Here is a 16,492-nt window from a genome sequence, read left to right on the forward strand (position 1 = left end):
CGTCAAGCAAAAGTAAGCAACAGAACAGACACCACTTCATCTACTTCTCTTCTGATGAGCGTTTTGGATATCGGCACAACAAGATGGAGGGCACCGGAATTGAGCGCGCGCAAAGCATATTCCACTGCAGTTGACGTCTATAGGTATATGTTGAAATACAATCATTGAATTACCATTTTGAAAAAAGGTTCATTAACGTCGTCATTCTTTTGCTTTAGTTTTGGCATTGTAATGTGGGAGATTTGGACGAGACAGTTGCCGTTTCCTGAATACCGATTCAATTACCAAGTAGCCGATGCGGTGAGTGCTGGCAAAAGACCTCGTATTCCTCGCGATACTCCAACCGATTACCGACAATTGATGATTGCCTGTTGGCAACACGATCCTTCAAATCGTCCTACCTTCCCTTGTATAGTTCAAAGGCTCGGCCATCTTTTGAGCGAACCTGTCATCATCAGCTGGGCTCGCGAACTTGAAAAATACACAAATTAGCATTTAGTCCAGCACCATTTTGTAATTGATTACGCGAGACATGGAGTTGGCATCGTACAAACTCTATTATGCGCATGACAGTAGGCGTGGTTATAAGTACACCATGCACATTAGTAGAATGTAGCTGTAATTACATGTAGCTATAGTTATAGTGTATAACTATATGATTTTGCTGTGCTGCAATGTCTGTATGATCGCCAATCACTCACGCACGTCTACATCTCTGCAGTCACTCTGCATTCAGAGCCGTACCGGTTTTCAGAAAGATCACTTACTGTTTGAAGTATACATAGATAACTAAATAAGTAATATAGTTTTGGACATTAGTGACTAAACTGTATCTGCATATAAAGATATCTTGATGCTCGCATCTAAAATAAATGGTTTCATCAAATAACTAAATATTTGGAGAAAGCGCTCTAACTTTGGACTTTCGACACACATCCGGGAATCAGAATGTAACATTATCCGGGAACCCTATTGACTCCAATAATCTAACGCACGTTTGATCAGTGCATGTTAATTAGAAACGATGCACATTAGACCATACCCATTTAATTAAGGCACGTCATGCCAGACCGTTATAATTTCGTTCCTACGGCTTTGCCGCATGCAGACGTTTCCTTGTCTAGTATCATAAAAATGAGGCCTCTATTTCACAATACTAGGATAGACCAGTCTAGATACGTACAACCACCATAATTCGACATGCAAAGTTTGATGCAGTCAACCCTAAAACCACGCATTTCGCCTAGACGTTCTAGCTACACAATCGTTTCATTGATTCGTTTTCGTTATGATTATATCGCTCGCTTTCTTTGATCATTGATGGATGAAGTATATGATAGAACAGAAATTACTCGTATTTCGTATTTCAAGTTGCACTGTGATATCGTATCTACTCATTCGTGTCACGATATCGTTTAGAGAATGGCACGTGACTTGTTTTATACAGCGCAACTCTTGTCCAACACTTGTCTATATTCTTCGCTGCACGTTTCTACAGAAACATACGTGTACGACACTCTTACGTTTTAATACAGTTAGGTTTTCTTGTTCTAGATGTTGTCGATTGCAGGCGTAGTGCGCTCAGTTCCTAATAAATACTGTACGTATCGCTGAAGTTGTCAAGCTAGTCTCGCGTAGCCAGACCTTTTCCAACGCGTCAGACTTCAGGGTCACCTGCCAGTTGACGGTCGGCTTGCATACGTTACCATACCTAGAGATCATGAAAGAACTCTCACGCCAGCACGTCTGTCTTGCAACATGCACACTGTTTGACCTCGTTCAGATTGCTCCAGCTTTATACTTGTGTACTAGTCTCGTGGATACCCACTCGGATGCAGACGTCGGTAATCTTTTGGTTAATTTCATAGTTCTCCCGTTCGATTCTGATCTCTACTCTCAGAAAGATATGGGTCAAGTTTTTCCTACACTTCCGCTCTACAGGTCGCGATCAGGAAGGAAGAGAGCTAAAGTCAAGTCTAAAACTCGTGTCATACACAGCTCACGTGACAGTCACTTGCCGTCCGTGCACGTTACGTCCCACACACTTCAACAAGATTCAGAAACAGAATTTAGAGGTGTCACCTCGATCTTCCATGTTTGTGTTTCTATTTATGCTAGCTAGCTAAAGTAAGTAGTAGTCGTAGTCGTCGTCGTCGTCGTCGTCGTAGTAGTAGTATATTACTCAGCAAAAGCGTCCACCGGTCATGCCCATACTACAAAAGCCACTACAACGGCACTCAACACAACACTATATCAATCCATTCAATTAAACAAACCCACTTAAGTCAACGTCACAATCTACTTAGTGAGGCAAGCCTCACTGTTGATTAAATCCATGTCATGACATTTTAGAGGCTTGTGCTTGGCTGATCTACTTCCGCGAATGCACAAAACAGAAGATCTTATTAGAGAAAAGCTGATCCGACATCTCAGAAGTTCCATCACTGAACTATATTTCTTTTCAGTTTTGTTGGCAATTAAAATGGCAAGATGTTTGTAGAAGGTGGAAGTCTCAGAGCCCATGCCACCGGTAGAGGAAAAAACCAACGGAGTGAAGCTGGCATGTTCCACTTCCAGTACTCGATGTGCAGATTCAGGTTTTTTCCACATTCATGGATGTTGAATGCTGATCTCAAAGAGCCTTGTCTATTGGAGCGCGCGTTCGATTAAAATACCCTTACATCAAAAAATGCACGGTCTTCTTTTGTCCAGACTCCTCTCGCTGAAAGATCAAGTCTAGCCTCGTCAGACATGTTCGCTGTTTTCTTCTGAAACTTTTCTCCAGTCGGAGGTTGTAACATCGGTTCTATCGCTACATCATGACACACTTCAGTCAAAAGATCGGCAGTTATATCCCTAATTTCATTGTGCCTTAGCGTCGGAAAGCCACCTTTAGAACATACCATTGCATGGTCAACGTTGAAAGCAGATCCACAGACACATTTTGAAGGTAGATTTGGTAACATCCAACCATAGCGCATGCATAAAGCATCACGAAAATCTCCTTTGCTCAAATGAAAACCATGTTCTTCAACCGGTAAAACGGATAGCCAATTTGATGCAGCCTTTTCATAGGCAAGTTCAACGCATCGTTTCATAGATGCTGGGCAATTAGCTTCTATTTCTACTAAAGCTTGTTTCTGAGAAGCCCGTTTTTCAAATTTTGTAGCCAATTTTTCTTTCTGAACAGCTTCGACAGCTACATTGTAGCACTGTTCTTGTTGTATTATGAGAGCTGCTAATGGTGCTGTGATACGACAGGAAGACTTGAACTCAACATCGGACGTGTGAGTTGGATTAGTCAAGTTCAAACCTCCAAGTCGACAAGGTAGAGCCAACAAATCTCTCACGTCTTGGCTAAAATGTTGCTGGCCGGTTATGACAGGAATGAAATAATCGCGAATGGCTTCCTCAAGCGGCTGCATCATGGAAGAGATGTTTTCGACAGTTCTTGATATGTATGACCATTGACATGACAAGCCATGAGTAAATGCAGAATAAGCAACATGTGGTTGTGTTAATGCAATCTCTGACAAGCGTTTTACTTGCATGACCCATTTATCTACCTTTCTGCTGACATATTCTTCAACAAAGGATGAACTACCAAGAGCAGCACCAACGTGTCTCTTCCCTGATGTTGTTATCTGAACAGAAGTGTCTCCAAAAATATCTCTTGCATGCTCCTGCTTGTTCTCTTTTACGATCAGCCATGTTTTGTTAGCATTAGCAAAATAGCCAAATTCTGGTCCATGCTCTGTAATAGCATCCCACCATTTTCTCACATTCTTAATGGATCCTGCCCCAGTAGCATCATCAGCAAACCAAACTTGCTTGCACGTACCCATAACTTTGGTGATGAGAGGACTAATGCCAATCGCATACATTGACATGGCCAGAGGGTCACCCTGTGTAGTACCTTCAGTTGACTGTATAGTCTCTCCTCCAATCACATACATCAATATGTCAACTCTGTAGGTGTTAATTAAAGCTGTTGCACTGTAGTAGCACTAGTAGTAGCAGCAGTAGTAGTAGTAGTGTCAAATCATAACTATGATTGATACGCAAATCACTGATTGGCCGAACAAAAGTGGTATCCGTATACCTGGGAGTAATGCATTTATCACAGTAGCGTATCGATGGGGGTCTTGGGGTTCTTGGGAGTTTGCGAGCGTGGTTGTTCTTCTGTTTGCCTATCAGAGTGCAGATCCGGATCCAGAGCGGGGATTCAGGGGGTTGTAACCTCCTCTTTTCTAATAGGCGTGGTTCAATAATTTCATATAATTTCATTAGAAAAGAGAAAATTAGTAATGCTATAAAAACTGCTAACGGTGAACCCCTCTTTCAAAAATTCTTGGATCCGGCGCTGGAGTGATTCATGCGCATAATAATTATACAGTAGCGAGATGATGCGTTGTTATTAGCTATAACTATATACAGTTTTTCGGTTACAATGGGGATTAATTAAAGCATTTTTCTACTAGTTGATGTGAAATATGTCCCGGCCGAAATAAATGCTGCGGTAGACCAAGGCCGCAGACTACGTCCAAAGTTAGAGTCTGGTCCTAAGTAGAGCGTATAGACGCAATGTCGTAATAGAAGTTGCAATTGGCAACATTAAGTTAATGAATAGCATACGACCAATACCATACAGACAATGGCGTGAGTTCATAGAAATTAATTTAACATTAATTTTGAACAAATTGATATTAAATTAATTTATTAATTTTGAAGCCACAAATTTTCCCTGGCTACGCCGCTGTCTGTACAAGCCTCGGAATAGATTGTATTCGAGACCGGGCCCCAGAAATGACATCGAAATGTCGGCGTCTATTTGCGAGCGCGGCTTCTATTCAAAGTCGGCTCTAATAAATGCGGGACTTTGCTGCAAGTTGTCTGTCAGGCAGAGCCAAATTTTTCAGTCAGACGACATGCGTCATAAAAACTTACGAATAGAAATATGCACGCGGTGACATGCACCGTTCACCTTGTCGACTTGAATTCGTGCATGCACGTGGCTCGGATCTGCAGTGCGGTAAATATGCCTGCATGCGGCGCGGGATAAGTGCTGAGAATGATGCCGCTGCGAGAACCGAGAGCTAAATTAGGTAAGCCTCTTCAGGTCGATAGCTAATTTGAGCAATGCGCCAGAAACATGACATTTGCCTGAGAGTGAAGAATTTCTTGGCCAACCCTTAGCGTACCGTTGACAAGAATGCTATCGATCAACACATTTATTGATTAACTTCTGCTTCGCTTATGAATTTCCCAGCATGTTGCAATTAACCACGCGAGTGCCACACATTACTGCTAACTTTAACTTAGTAAGAAGCGACATATCTAGTAAGTTATAAGGTTTGCAAAATACCAGGATTTGCGACTTACACTGTGTAGCACTTTGAAGCGAAGTCTTAGGAAGGAATGCGCAAGTTGCCAGAATTAAAGCAAAAGTTGCCAGAATTAAAGCGAAAGTTGCCAGAATTGAAACGAAATTTTCCAGACTTAAAGCGAAAGTTGCCATACTTAGAGCGAAAATTTCCAGAAATGAAACGAAACTTGCCAGAATTGAGATTGAAAATGGCAGAATTAAAATCGACGTTGCTCTTTTGGAAGTGGAAGTTGGCAGAATTGAAGCTGAAGTTGCCAGAATTAAACAGTTTCCTTCCTATGCTTTCTACTACTGAAAGAACTTACATTAAATTCATCGTCAAGTTGCTAGAAATTGCCGTTTTGTCTTTGTTTGGCAGCAAAAAAGCAAATAGTTTATGACGTAGCAAACTCGTTCTTATGATCTGTAATTGTTTAAAAAACAAACAAAAGCACTAAATCAATGCACTAATTATTACAAGACGCAAAACTGTTGGCTTCAATGTTATTTCTTACTGTATAACGTAGAAATTCCTAAATTCGTTACTTCCGGTTACATTCTGTGATTGCTCAGAATAGAGCAAGTTGAGACAATGGCGCCAAATTGTCCTGTTTTTATACTCTGTTGGAGCTCACAGAGCGGCGGACGTCGGCAACCCTACAGTTCAGTTATCATTTCGTTCCAATTTCCGTCGTAGAATCGATTCTTTGCGTTGTCCATGTGTAATCATGCCTCAAAGAAAGCAGTGCAACCACATGACTCTAAAAGAAATCGAAGTCCATCTTGAGAACGAGTTGTCAGAACGCGAAGTGGCAGGAGTTGTAGAAGTCTCTCGTGGAGTGATTCAAAATGTCATCAGACGCCTTCAAAACGGCAGCAGCGACTACAAAAGAAGACCAGGCCGAGGTAGAAAAACAACAACTCGAACTGACCGACTTAGCGAATTTGCTGTTCTTCGAGATCGCCAAGTCACTCTGCGAGAGCTTCAAGCAGACTTGACTGTCGTGACTGGCCGGCCTGTGTCACATTCCCTCATTAGTAGACGCCTGTCAGAGAAAGGTCTCAACGCTCGACGACCTCGTAAAATTCCACACTGCGTTTTCGACGAGAGAGTCGCTTCGTGCTAATGACGTCACTGTTCTTGAGTGGCCGTCTCCTTCTCTCCAGACGCCCATCCAATAGAACATCTGTGGCTCTGGCTGAAAGTGAGGGTAAATCGTCTGCACCCTCGAACTGCAGCCGATCTCTAGGCGGCAGTGCAGACAGCGTGAGCGTCAATTCCTGTTGATCTTGTACAGACTATAGTTGACGGTCTTCCGCGTCGCGTAGAAGCGATACGCAGAGCTAACGGCGGTTGGACGAAATGTTAGATAGTAGTGTGTACATATTAACGAGTTCTTGCTTATAAACCAATTACACTAAACGCCACAAATTTGTTTACTATGATAAAATATTCACTTTACAGCACATGCGCAGACAAGATTTAGGAAGATAATGATGTTTTCCCCCAATTTGGCAACTTTACATTCTCTAGTCAAGGTGTGAAGGGGTTTGAATCTAGACTCAGATAAACAGCAAATAATTTTGTAATGAAAGTATAACGTAGAAGCTTCTCTGTCACTGACTAGGCTGTCAAAAACACAATAAAATGTACAACAAGTAGGGTGGATTTATAATTATGCAAGAGGCAGTATCTATAGCACGTGTTTACATGCACCCGTTGCTATTAACCGTAAAATTAATCGATGTAAATAAATTTGCGAATTTTAGTTCGTAATATAACTTTACCAAGTTGCTTACTAATGAAATGCGGTGTCGTCGTGTCGATCGGCGTGTTACAGATATCCGTACACACTTAAACAGACGGAAGCGGAGCTAGGGTAATAATTATAGTGTAGGGTAAATTATGTAATGAAAGTACAGTAATAATAATACACGACATGCGGGCACGTGACGGGAAATCCGTGCTGTCTCATGGCAAAGCACCGCCTCTAGCTAGCATTAGCCTCACCCCAGACGCAGTGAGGATTGCAGCCCCGGATGCGCTTCCATCATCACTACGTCTGGTATGGTAACGCTCCTTGCGGTCAGCGTTAATCATGTCCCTAGGAACATGATTAGTGTCAGTTACAAGTGTACCTTGTCGGCGTAGTAGATTACAGGAAACGACTGTCGCGTGGCGTCTTCGCTAATTAGCGTGCAGTATGTAGGCAGCAGTCCAATGCATTGCAGTAGAGGAATATGACGCATTGCAGCTTCAACTGAGAACCTGTGTACGCGTTCAAGGCGTTTGATGCACTGCAAGTGCCATTTCTGATCTGCCATTTCACCGCTACGCTCTCTTCCGTAGCTGTAATCTCTTAGCAACGCTTGACAGCGGCCTAAAATCGTAATATCGACAAGTACAGAGGCTAGAACAACGTCAAAGTCCCATCAAAAGCTTAGTTCCTAGCTAGTAACATTAGTATGACACGCGCTGAAGAACTTGATTACATACTTACTCCCGCCCAGAAAGGCGGTACCATACCTGACGTTGTGGTGATGGACGCGCATCCGGGGCTGCAATCCACACTGCGTCTGGGGCGAGGCTACTACAGCATATCCTGTCGACGCGATTGCAGTGGTTCGATTCAGAGTGCCTCTAGTTGAGAATTGACCACAGTGAACAGGCTTTGTGGTTTGTGCCTGCGAGGTGACAACGAACTACTAAAGAAAATGTCCGATTGTCGTCTTTTGCTCGTAGCGGTAAGGTTGATCGATCGGTAGACACAGCCATGCGTATCACATCAACTGCAGTTGTTGATTTGTATTGTCTAGTTGCTAGCAAAAGTGTTTTTCAAACATAGTACGAAGGCTGATCAGGTCGACAGCGAAGCCTGTCTCGTGGATTCACTCTATAGAATGGTAAACGCTGTCATGCACACACCGTAGAAGTGCTTCCAAGCTTTCAAGAGTCGGTGCTGCCTTTTAGGTATCTGAATTGAACGTGACGATGCAGGTACGTGTATCTCCAGGTGATATAGGATTGAGTTGCAACATGTTTGTGTAGTAGTCTCAGCGCAGGATTCAGGAATTTTTTGAAGAGGGGGTTGAACCCCCTAAACCCCCTCTGGATTCGGCTCTGTTGTGTAGTAGTCTACTGCCGTAGGAATGGCATCCAGGTTGGGGGCAAACCTCAATGCGCAGCAAGTATAGCCTCGTGTACCCAGGACGTCTGCACGCAAGTGTAATTTTGCACTGTCGTCGATTGAAGCTCTTCGTTTTCTTCCACTTGTAGCTCGTTTTCACGATGATATATATATATATATATATATATATATATATATATATATATATAGCTGTTGACCATAGGCTGCTGATTGGAAGCCCGTGGCTCCATGACCCCCTCGGTTTCTACCAAATATGTTAACCTCGCCCCAGACGCAGTGTGGATTGCAGTCCCGGAGGCGCTGCCATCACCACTACTGGGCGAGGCTAGCTATTTGTACTCTACTATAACAGTGTAAGGTTCTGGACCACTTTCCCTATTTCTACCACTCTCTCTCATTTTTGGACTGTCTCTCCTATTTTTTAACACACTCAGTCACTGTCATGCAGGCAGTGGGTTCACCTTGGGCGTTCCCAGTGCACAAATCCATGGTTGCTTTACCATTCTATTAGTCCTTGAGCTATCCTATCGACCCCCACAGAGGTATGCATGATAGGGCAGTATCAAGAATGAGATTGGTACGAAGCCATGCACTTCCAGCTGTAGCAACCACTTACAACAGTAAGGATTGCATTCAAAGACAATTACCAGATGTACAGCAAACAGAGGTATGTTTAATAAGGCTGGCTTGCACTCATATCTGCAATCATTATTGCATGACCAGTGCCCTAGACCGCCTCCATAAATACATACCTACATACTAGTAGGCTACATACATACATACTACAGAAACGACATAATGATATTGATTTTATGACAGGAAATAAAGTCGGAAGTCACTAATTTGAAAAGTGAATTGGAGTTAATTCATCTTCTCACAATTCATCTCGTGTATAATTCATCTTCTCACAATGGACAATATTGGATTAGACCATCTTGTAACAATCCACCATTTCAAGTGGGCGTATTCCAATATTTTCAAATAGATGCTTATTGCATTGTTACTAACTCTGTGTCTACAACAGGTATTCTGTGATGCGAGTGAAGGTTGGACGTTGATCATGAAGGTAGATGGAAATCGGCAAACGTTTAAATACAACAGCAACTTGTGGTCGAACAAGGAAACATTTCAACCAAGTAACTTGGATTTGGATGACAAAGAAACGAAACTGGCTTCATATTGGACACTACCATTTACTGAACTTCGTCTGGGAATGAAAATAAAAGGAAAGACCAGATGGATCACCTTCAGCTATACCGCATCATCTCTCTACAGTCTTATTGCTGATGGACAATACAAGCCGACGAGTATTGGTGAGAGTAAGTGGAGAAGTTTACTGCCAAGGACATCTTTGCAGAGAAATTGCAAAAAGGTGAGTATGGCCTTTTGGGCTCCACGTGCACGCTTCCAACACCTATATATTTGACACTCATGTCAGGTCATGGCAGTTAACACATACTGAACAAATAAATAACAAATAATCAGTCAGATTGTCGTGCCTCATCTTGCGTATCAGTACAACCGTTTCTAACGTGTTAAAATGTTAGATGCATGCTAGTATATATATATATATATATAATATATATACATATATATATATATATATATATATATATATATATATATATATAATATAATCAAAGCCTTTCATACTGGTATGATGGCTTTTGTTGTCGAGGATGGGTCAAAGTCAGAAATGTTTGCAGTAAACAACGGAGTGAAACAGGGCTGCGTTCTAGCACCTACTCTTTTTAGCATTTTGTTTTCCGTGGTTTTAAATGATGCCTTCAAGAACATCCAAGAGGGTGTTTGAGTTGATTTTAGAACTACTGGAGGTGTATTCAATCTCAGGCGCTTACAAGCCAAAACAAAGGTTTCTAAGAGTCTACTGAGAGAACTCTTGTTTGCTGACGATTGCGCATTAGTTGGTCACACATATGAAGACATTCAACACATTGTCAACTGTTTTAGACAGATCAACTAAACGTTTTGGCTTGAGTATCAGCTTGAAAAAGACAGAAGTGCTTTTTCAACCACGTCCAAGCTCAAACTATAACCCTCCTCCAGTTATGATTGGTGATCACCCATTGTCTTATTTCAGCAATTTCAAGTATTTGGGTAGTTTCCTTTCGAATAATGCAACTGTTGATGCAGATGTCTCTCATAGGATATCAAAGGCCAGTGCTGCTTTTGGTAAATTGTACAACAGACTCTGGCAAAGGCATGAAATCAAACTGACCACGAAGGTTGCAGTTTACAAAGCAGTAGTCTTATCAGTTCTATTGTACGGATGCGAGTCATGGACCCTTCTTCGTCGTAACCTCAAACGTTTGGAGAGTTTTCATCTGCGATGTCTTTGCCGCATATGTGGAATCCAGTGGACTGACTATATACCCAACACAGAAGTGTTATCTCGTTGTAACATCATTGGCATTGAATCTTTTGTTATGAAATGCCAATTTCGCTGGGCTGGTCACATGTCTCGAATGCCTAATGATAGAATTCCCAAACACTCCTTTTTGGTCAACTGGAACAGGGCCATCGTCATCAAGGTGGTCCTAAATTACGTTATAAAGATTCTATCAAGGCTAATATGAAATCTTGTGGGATTGACTTCCTGCATTTTGAGAAACTATCCAGTGATAGAACAAACTGGAGATCTCTCTGCCATTCATCACTCCAACAGTTTGAAGAAAATCGTATTAGACGTCTTCAAGCTCAACGTCAGAAACGGAAAGAACAAATTGTTCTTACCAACAAGTCATTTGTTTGTCAATCTTATGGAAAGGAATGCCGTTCAAAAGCAGGTGTTAAATTCCACCAGAGACACAGAGGACACTAAAGAGAGTCATCACTGTTATCAGTGGACATGCCATCATATATATATATATATATATATATATATATATATATATATGTACATATATAGAGTGAATCATATATTATTTCTTCAAGTACGACTATAAATAGATGTATAGACGACTAAATGAAAGACAAGCCAGTTTTAAGTCATCATATATATATATATATATAAAGGTACGCCTACTGGGTTGGGAAGCACGTGCACCAAGTGCACCATTCCTGGATCCGCGCCTCTCAAAAATGGATATGAAGAGAGTGCAACACCATCCAATGTTATTTTTACTTTCAACCACAACCTCTAACAAAATTTCTTAGGTCATCGGTCGCTGAAACGAAGTCCCATTACATAGCGTCCAGTATTGGAGGGCGATGGCCACCTAGACGAGCGGACCTCCAACTGATGTGGGTCGCTTCGTTCGCACCTCCCAAATCCCTAGGTACGCGCCTGAACACAATCCAATGACCATGCAGCTGCTTGAAGTCAAACCGACAGCAATGGATGCCACAAAGGAACAGAAGCAACTTTGACTAAGCTGTAAGTCGATAGTGTTATTACCAATGTAAACATCGAATTCTAGACAAAGCTTCCGGGTGTACGACCCCTTTCTCACACACTATTTTCCGCTCTAGCCGCGAAGCTAGAATGAGAGACCGTATACATACCGATGGTGCAACTATCTGCTGCCCGTCGTAATTATACGAAGCACGCTTATCTAATAACGCGTAGCATGCACGAACAGCGGACCACATTGAAACAAAACGATATCATACCGTGAAAGCAAGATACACATGCAGGCCGTTGAAGATCGAGCATTCTTCGAACAGATAGAGATGGGAAAAGAGCAAACCGTCCAGTCTGGTTCTTACTAGTCTTGCACCGTATCATACGAACGCTCGACATCTTTTGGTGTATCAAAAAGCGACACTTGACATGGAGCTAAATCCGAGACAGCAAGTTATCAACACTAAACCTGCATGCCGCACACGCACCGCATGCCCAAGCACTTTGCAACAGCCAGCTCGACTTACCGACCACTGCTCCACTCAAGGTGATCACTGCAACTAGCCAAAAACACAACGCACACAAAGTTGCACTCTCATCTTCAACAACAATTGATAGGCTTTCTCGCGACGACAAATAGACGTCTAGTGCAGACGTTTACCACAAGTACCCTATTCCAACGAAACTTGATCTGTCCAATCGACGATGTATATATATATATATATATATATATATATATACATAGAGAGACACGCCTTTCGCTATTGTGTTAAATGATGATAACTGATACTGATGTAACAGAAACTCTTCGTTTGAGTTTAAGACTTTAATTGTTTAAAAAACATGCCGTTTAATTAAATCGCAGTTTCATAGCTCCGTGTGTTCTCTTGCTGGGATGGAAACTTCAAACGCAACAAGGCTGCAGATTAATTAAGTTATTATTTAGATAAAGATTGCAACCTATAGGCAAGCTCAATATATTTAGATTATTACAATGTTTAGATCTTTACCACTTTTTTGCTTAATTAAATTAATTATATAACTAGTGGAGTTATTGCTCAAGTTGCTAGACATAAAAACTATTATAAAATTTGAAGTAATGAAACTGTAATTAGATCAACATGGAAACAAATGAATGACTCTACGTGCCTGAAACTTTACTTAGCTGCATGGTTCATGATTAGCTCTTATCCTGTGTGTGTGTGTGTGTGTGTGTGTGTGTGTGTGTGTGTGTGTGTGTGTGTGTGTGTGTGTGTGTGTGTGTGTGTGTGTGTGTGTGTGTGTGTGTGTGTGTGTGTGTGTGTGTGTGTGTGTGTGTGTGTGTGGTGTGTGTGTGTGTGTGTGTGTGTGTGTGTGTGTGTGTGTGGTGTGTGTGTGGTGTGTGTGTGTGTGTGAGTGTGTGTCTGCGTGCGTGCGTGCGTGTGTTTAGTATACATGTACAATGTAGTGAGTGCGTGTAAAGCTTTCGTGTTGAGGAAAAGATTGTGTTGAATAAGTCGTTTAGAAATTATTTCGGGAGTATGCCCAAGACGAAAACACTTCACATCAAAGGCATGATTGAATTCTCGTTATTCCTAACAAACTTCTTACCTAGACCTTCCCTCTTGTTGCCTGTCCGTTCCATGACGGCCTGCCAGCCCAGGAAAGCGTTGCCATGTAGAGTGGGTGGACTCCGGCTGCGATTCCAAGCTGCGCAGGTGGTCGGTGCTCGGCCATAGTCCGGGCCACCGAGACCGAACCCCAATCCAACTCCACGTTCACGTGAAAGAGTCAAAGACCGCATGCACGGAGAGTTGACATGACGAGAAATTAGAGCACTGACAACAGGGCTGAAAGCGGGGAGCACTTCAGAAGAAACCGACACGGATACTGCTTACTCGCGCGTAAACCGAGGTAAGCTATGCACCTGCGCGTCGAAACCAGGTGCCAACCGTGTACGCCTTCTTGCACGTGCAGTGGCCGCGCCGAATAAGTGAATTCAAATACGTCTAACCGTCCCGTTAAACTCCATTTGAATTCTCGTTATTCCTAACAAACTTCTTACCTGGACCTTCTCTCTTGTTGCTTTTCCGTTCCGTGACGGCTCGCCTGCCCAGGAAACCGTTGCCATCTAGAGTGAGTAGAGTCCGGCTCGGATTCCCAAGCTGCGGGGGAAGTCGGAGCTCGGCCATGGTCCAGGCTACCGAGACCGGACCCCAACCCACATGGTCCTAACTACATTATAGTTGACCCGTATAGCACAACACAAAGAGGTGATCACACGTAATGTGATCACCACTCCTCCCAAGCCGACACCTACCTCCACGCGCGAGCTCGTTGCCTAGCCCCGTGTGGACACCTGGAGGCCAGGTGGACAGTACATGCGCACAAGTATTGGTGAAAGCAATGGAGAAGTTTGCTGCCAAGGTCGTCACTTCAAAGAAATTGCAACAGGGTGAGCTTTACCATCAGTTGAACAAGTCAAACAATATATACGGTCGGTCGGTCGGTCATCGAACGATTACTATACCCTTAGCCAGGAAATCCGAGCATTGGGTAATAAATTCCAGTTATCACACTATCTTTTTCATGATGTCATGGTATCACAGTATCTTGTGCATGACGTCATGATAAACAACACCTGTCCCTCAAGTCCGATATATAATTCCAGATACTTATTGCTGCAAAAGTCTCGAGCGTCTGCACACACAGTATCGCGGTAGTAAATGATATATTATGATACAAGTAGATTGCAACATAATGTGTTAATTAAATAAATAGAATAAAACTAAAACCATGCATGAAGTATCTACCACGTTTGACACTTGCGTCTTGTCTCTAGGAAGGATTCAATGCAAAGAGTAGTCACCGTAACAGCGTCTCGAAACATTCACTAGCTCGATTGGGATTTATTGGTAACCAAGAGAAGAACTGTCAAACACCGGACTCTTTCCTTGGTTTTGGAACAAGGTACAGATCAGTCCGAAATAGTGCTGGAAACTATGCTACACTTTTACCAGACAACGGTGATGTAAACATCAGAGCAATTGGCTACATCATGGCACGTTGAAACAATTATACACTACACACAGTTTGTGAACGTTTAGAAAGTCAGTTACCGTTATGTAGTAACTGCTAGCTGCAATAACGCACATTTCAAATTTAGTACGTTTGCTCTCATTGATACACATATATAAATGCAAGCTTTTAGCGTCAGTCAAAAAGGGAAGTGAAATATAATATCGAGTACTCATTCTGTCAGTTGATGCAATCAAGTAGTAAACTACCTATGCCGCCTCATCCCACAGAGACAGTAGTAATTAAGTAGTAATTAACGAACATTGCCAAGTGAGGAAAGTGATAGACCATTTGGGCGAACTCCGCCAACTGATCGACTGGACGAACGCGAGTTGCAACAAATTTCATCCCTAATCTGCAACATGCTAACGTATTGGACATCAGATATACAGCAATAGGGATCGAGCAGAAATAGTGCTGTCAAGGCTACACCGATCGATCCCTACTACCATTATCGTTCAGAAAGCCAAACGCAAAGCTATTGGATACACGTGCCGGTCAGAATTCAGTTATCGATACTTGTCTATAGAACAATCAGCATTAAAAGATCTTACTTTCTTTGCTACCTGCCAGGATCAACACTAGTAGACGGATACTCCAAAATCTCATTGCTCAAGAGCAAAAATAGCGTACAAAGAAAGTATCAAACTGATGAAATTCAGTAGCGACACTAGAAAGCGACCAGGAAAGTTTAAGGAAGGTTTCGTGTTGTAAGATGGACTACTTGAGCAAAACTTTGACGACTCATTAACCCCACGTTCTACCTTGGACGACGTGGTACGTCCTAGTGACAACCTGCACTCACTGTACCAATGTGTACGAACAAAGCTAAGTGTTGTATTGAGTCCATAGCTCAAATGCGAGAGGATCTCAAATACGAACTTTCCGCAACTAATCGAGGTAAATCAAACTTTCTTATATCGCAGTTTCTATAGTGTTGTTCTTACTTTTGGCTTTCTCTGCAGGCTCGTGATAATTCGGATGACGAACAATACCAAAAGTACACTTTCCTCTATCGTTACAGCAGTGTCGTTCAACGTTAGCACAACGGCTTAAATGCACTGACTAACAACACAAAAGCTCCGTTAAACTTTCCTGATCAAAGTCCGTGCCATCTCACAGAACAACAATGTGGCGCATGACCATGAAAGTTGATGATTAACTGGATAGAGTTTCTATTTGATATAGATCATGATAATACTTTGCCTGAGTGATACATGTATACAGTTATTATTTGTAAACATATTTCATCACTAACCAAACACCAGGTAATAACTAACTAACAATGATACAAACACCAATTAAAACTAACGATACGATACTTCATGATTTGGCTGACTTCTGTTAGCATAAATCACTGGATGACTTTCCGTGGTCCACATGCAGGAGTTGAATAATAAACGTAAAAGAGCGCCTTCGTCAGAGAACCTCTCCTGACCCATCGTGGATGGCAATGCTAACTTTATCTTGCCCATAAAACCAATTGAGCGCTCACACTCCCAACTAGTAACTGGCCATGTGCCAACAATTTGTATATATAGCAATGCTGCAATTGTG

The 16,492-nt window shown here is 42.3% G+C and overlaps 1 protein-coding gene and 1 long non-coding RNA gene across 2 annotated transcripts; both read left to right on the top strand.

The window, feature by feature from the left end:
* The first annotated feature begins 7,957 nt into the window (after positions 1-7,957).
* On the top strand, positions 7,958-9,376 carry LOC134177192 (uncharacterized). The gene is made up of 4 exons (XR_009969449.1): positions 7,958-8,110; positions 8,183-8,269; positions 8,337-8,363; positions 9,334-9,376. It is a non-coding gene; the product is annotated as an uncharacterized LOC134177192 (long non-coding RNA).
* Positions 9,371-15,118, top strand: LOC134177190 (uncharacterized skeletal organic matrix protein 5-like). The gene is made up of 3 exons (XM_062643947.1): positions 9,371-9,471; positions 9,539-9,886; positions 14,700-15,118. Exons 2-3 carry the CDS (start codon positions 9,575-9,577, stop codon positions 14,925-14,927), a joined length of 540 nt encoding a protein of 179 aa, XP_062499931.1. The 5' UTR covers positions 9,371-9,471; positions 9,539-9,574; the 3' UTR covers positions 14,928-15,118.
* Positions 15,119-16,492: the final 1,374 nt, after the last annotated feature.

This window comes from Corticium candelabrum, chromosome 3, assembly GCF_963422355.1.
Source record: "Corticium candelabrum chromosome 3, ooCorCand1.1, whole genome shotgun sequence".
Lineage (NCBI taxonomy): Eukaryota > Metazoa > Porifera > Homoscleromorpha > Homosclerophorida > Plakinidae > Corticium > Corticium candelabrum.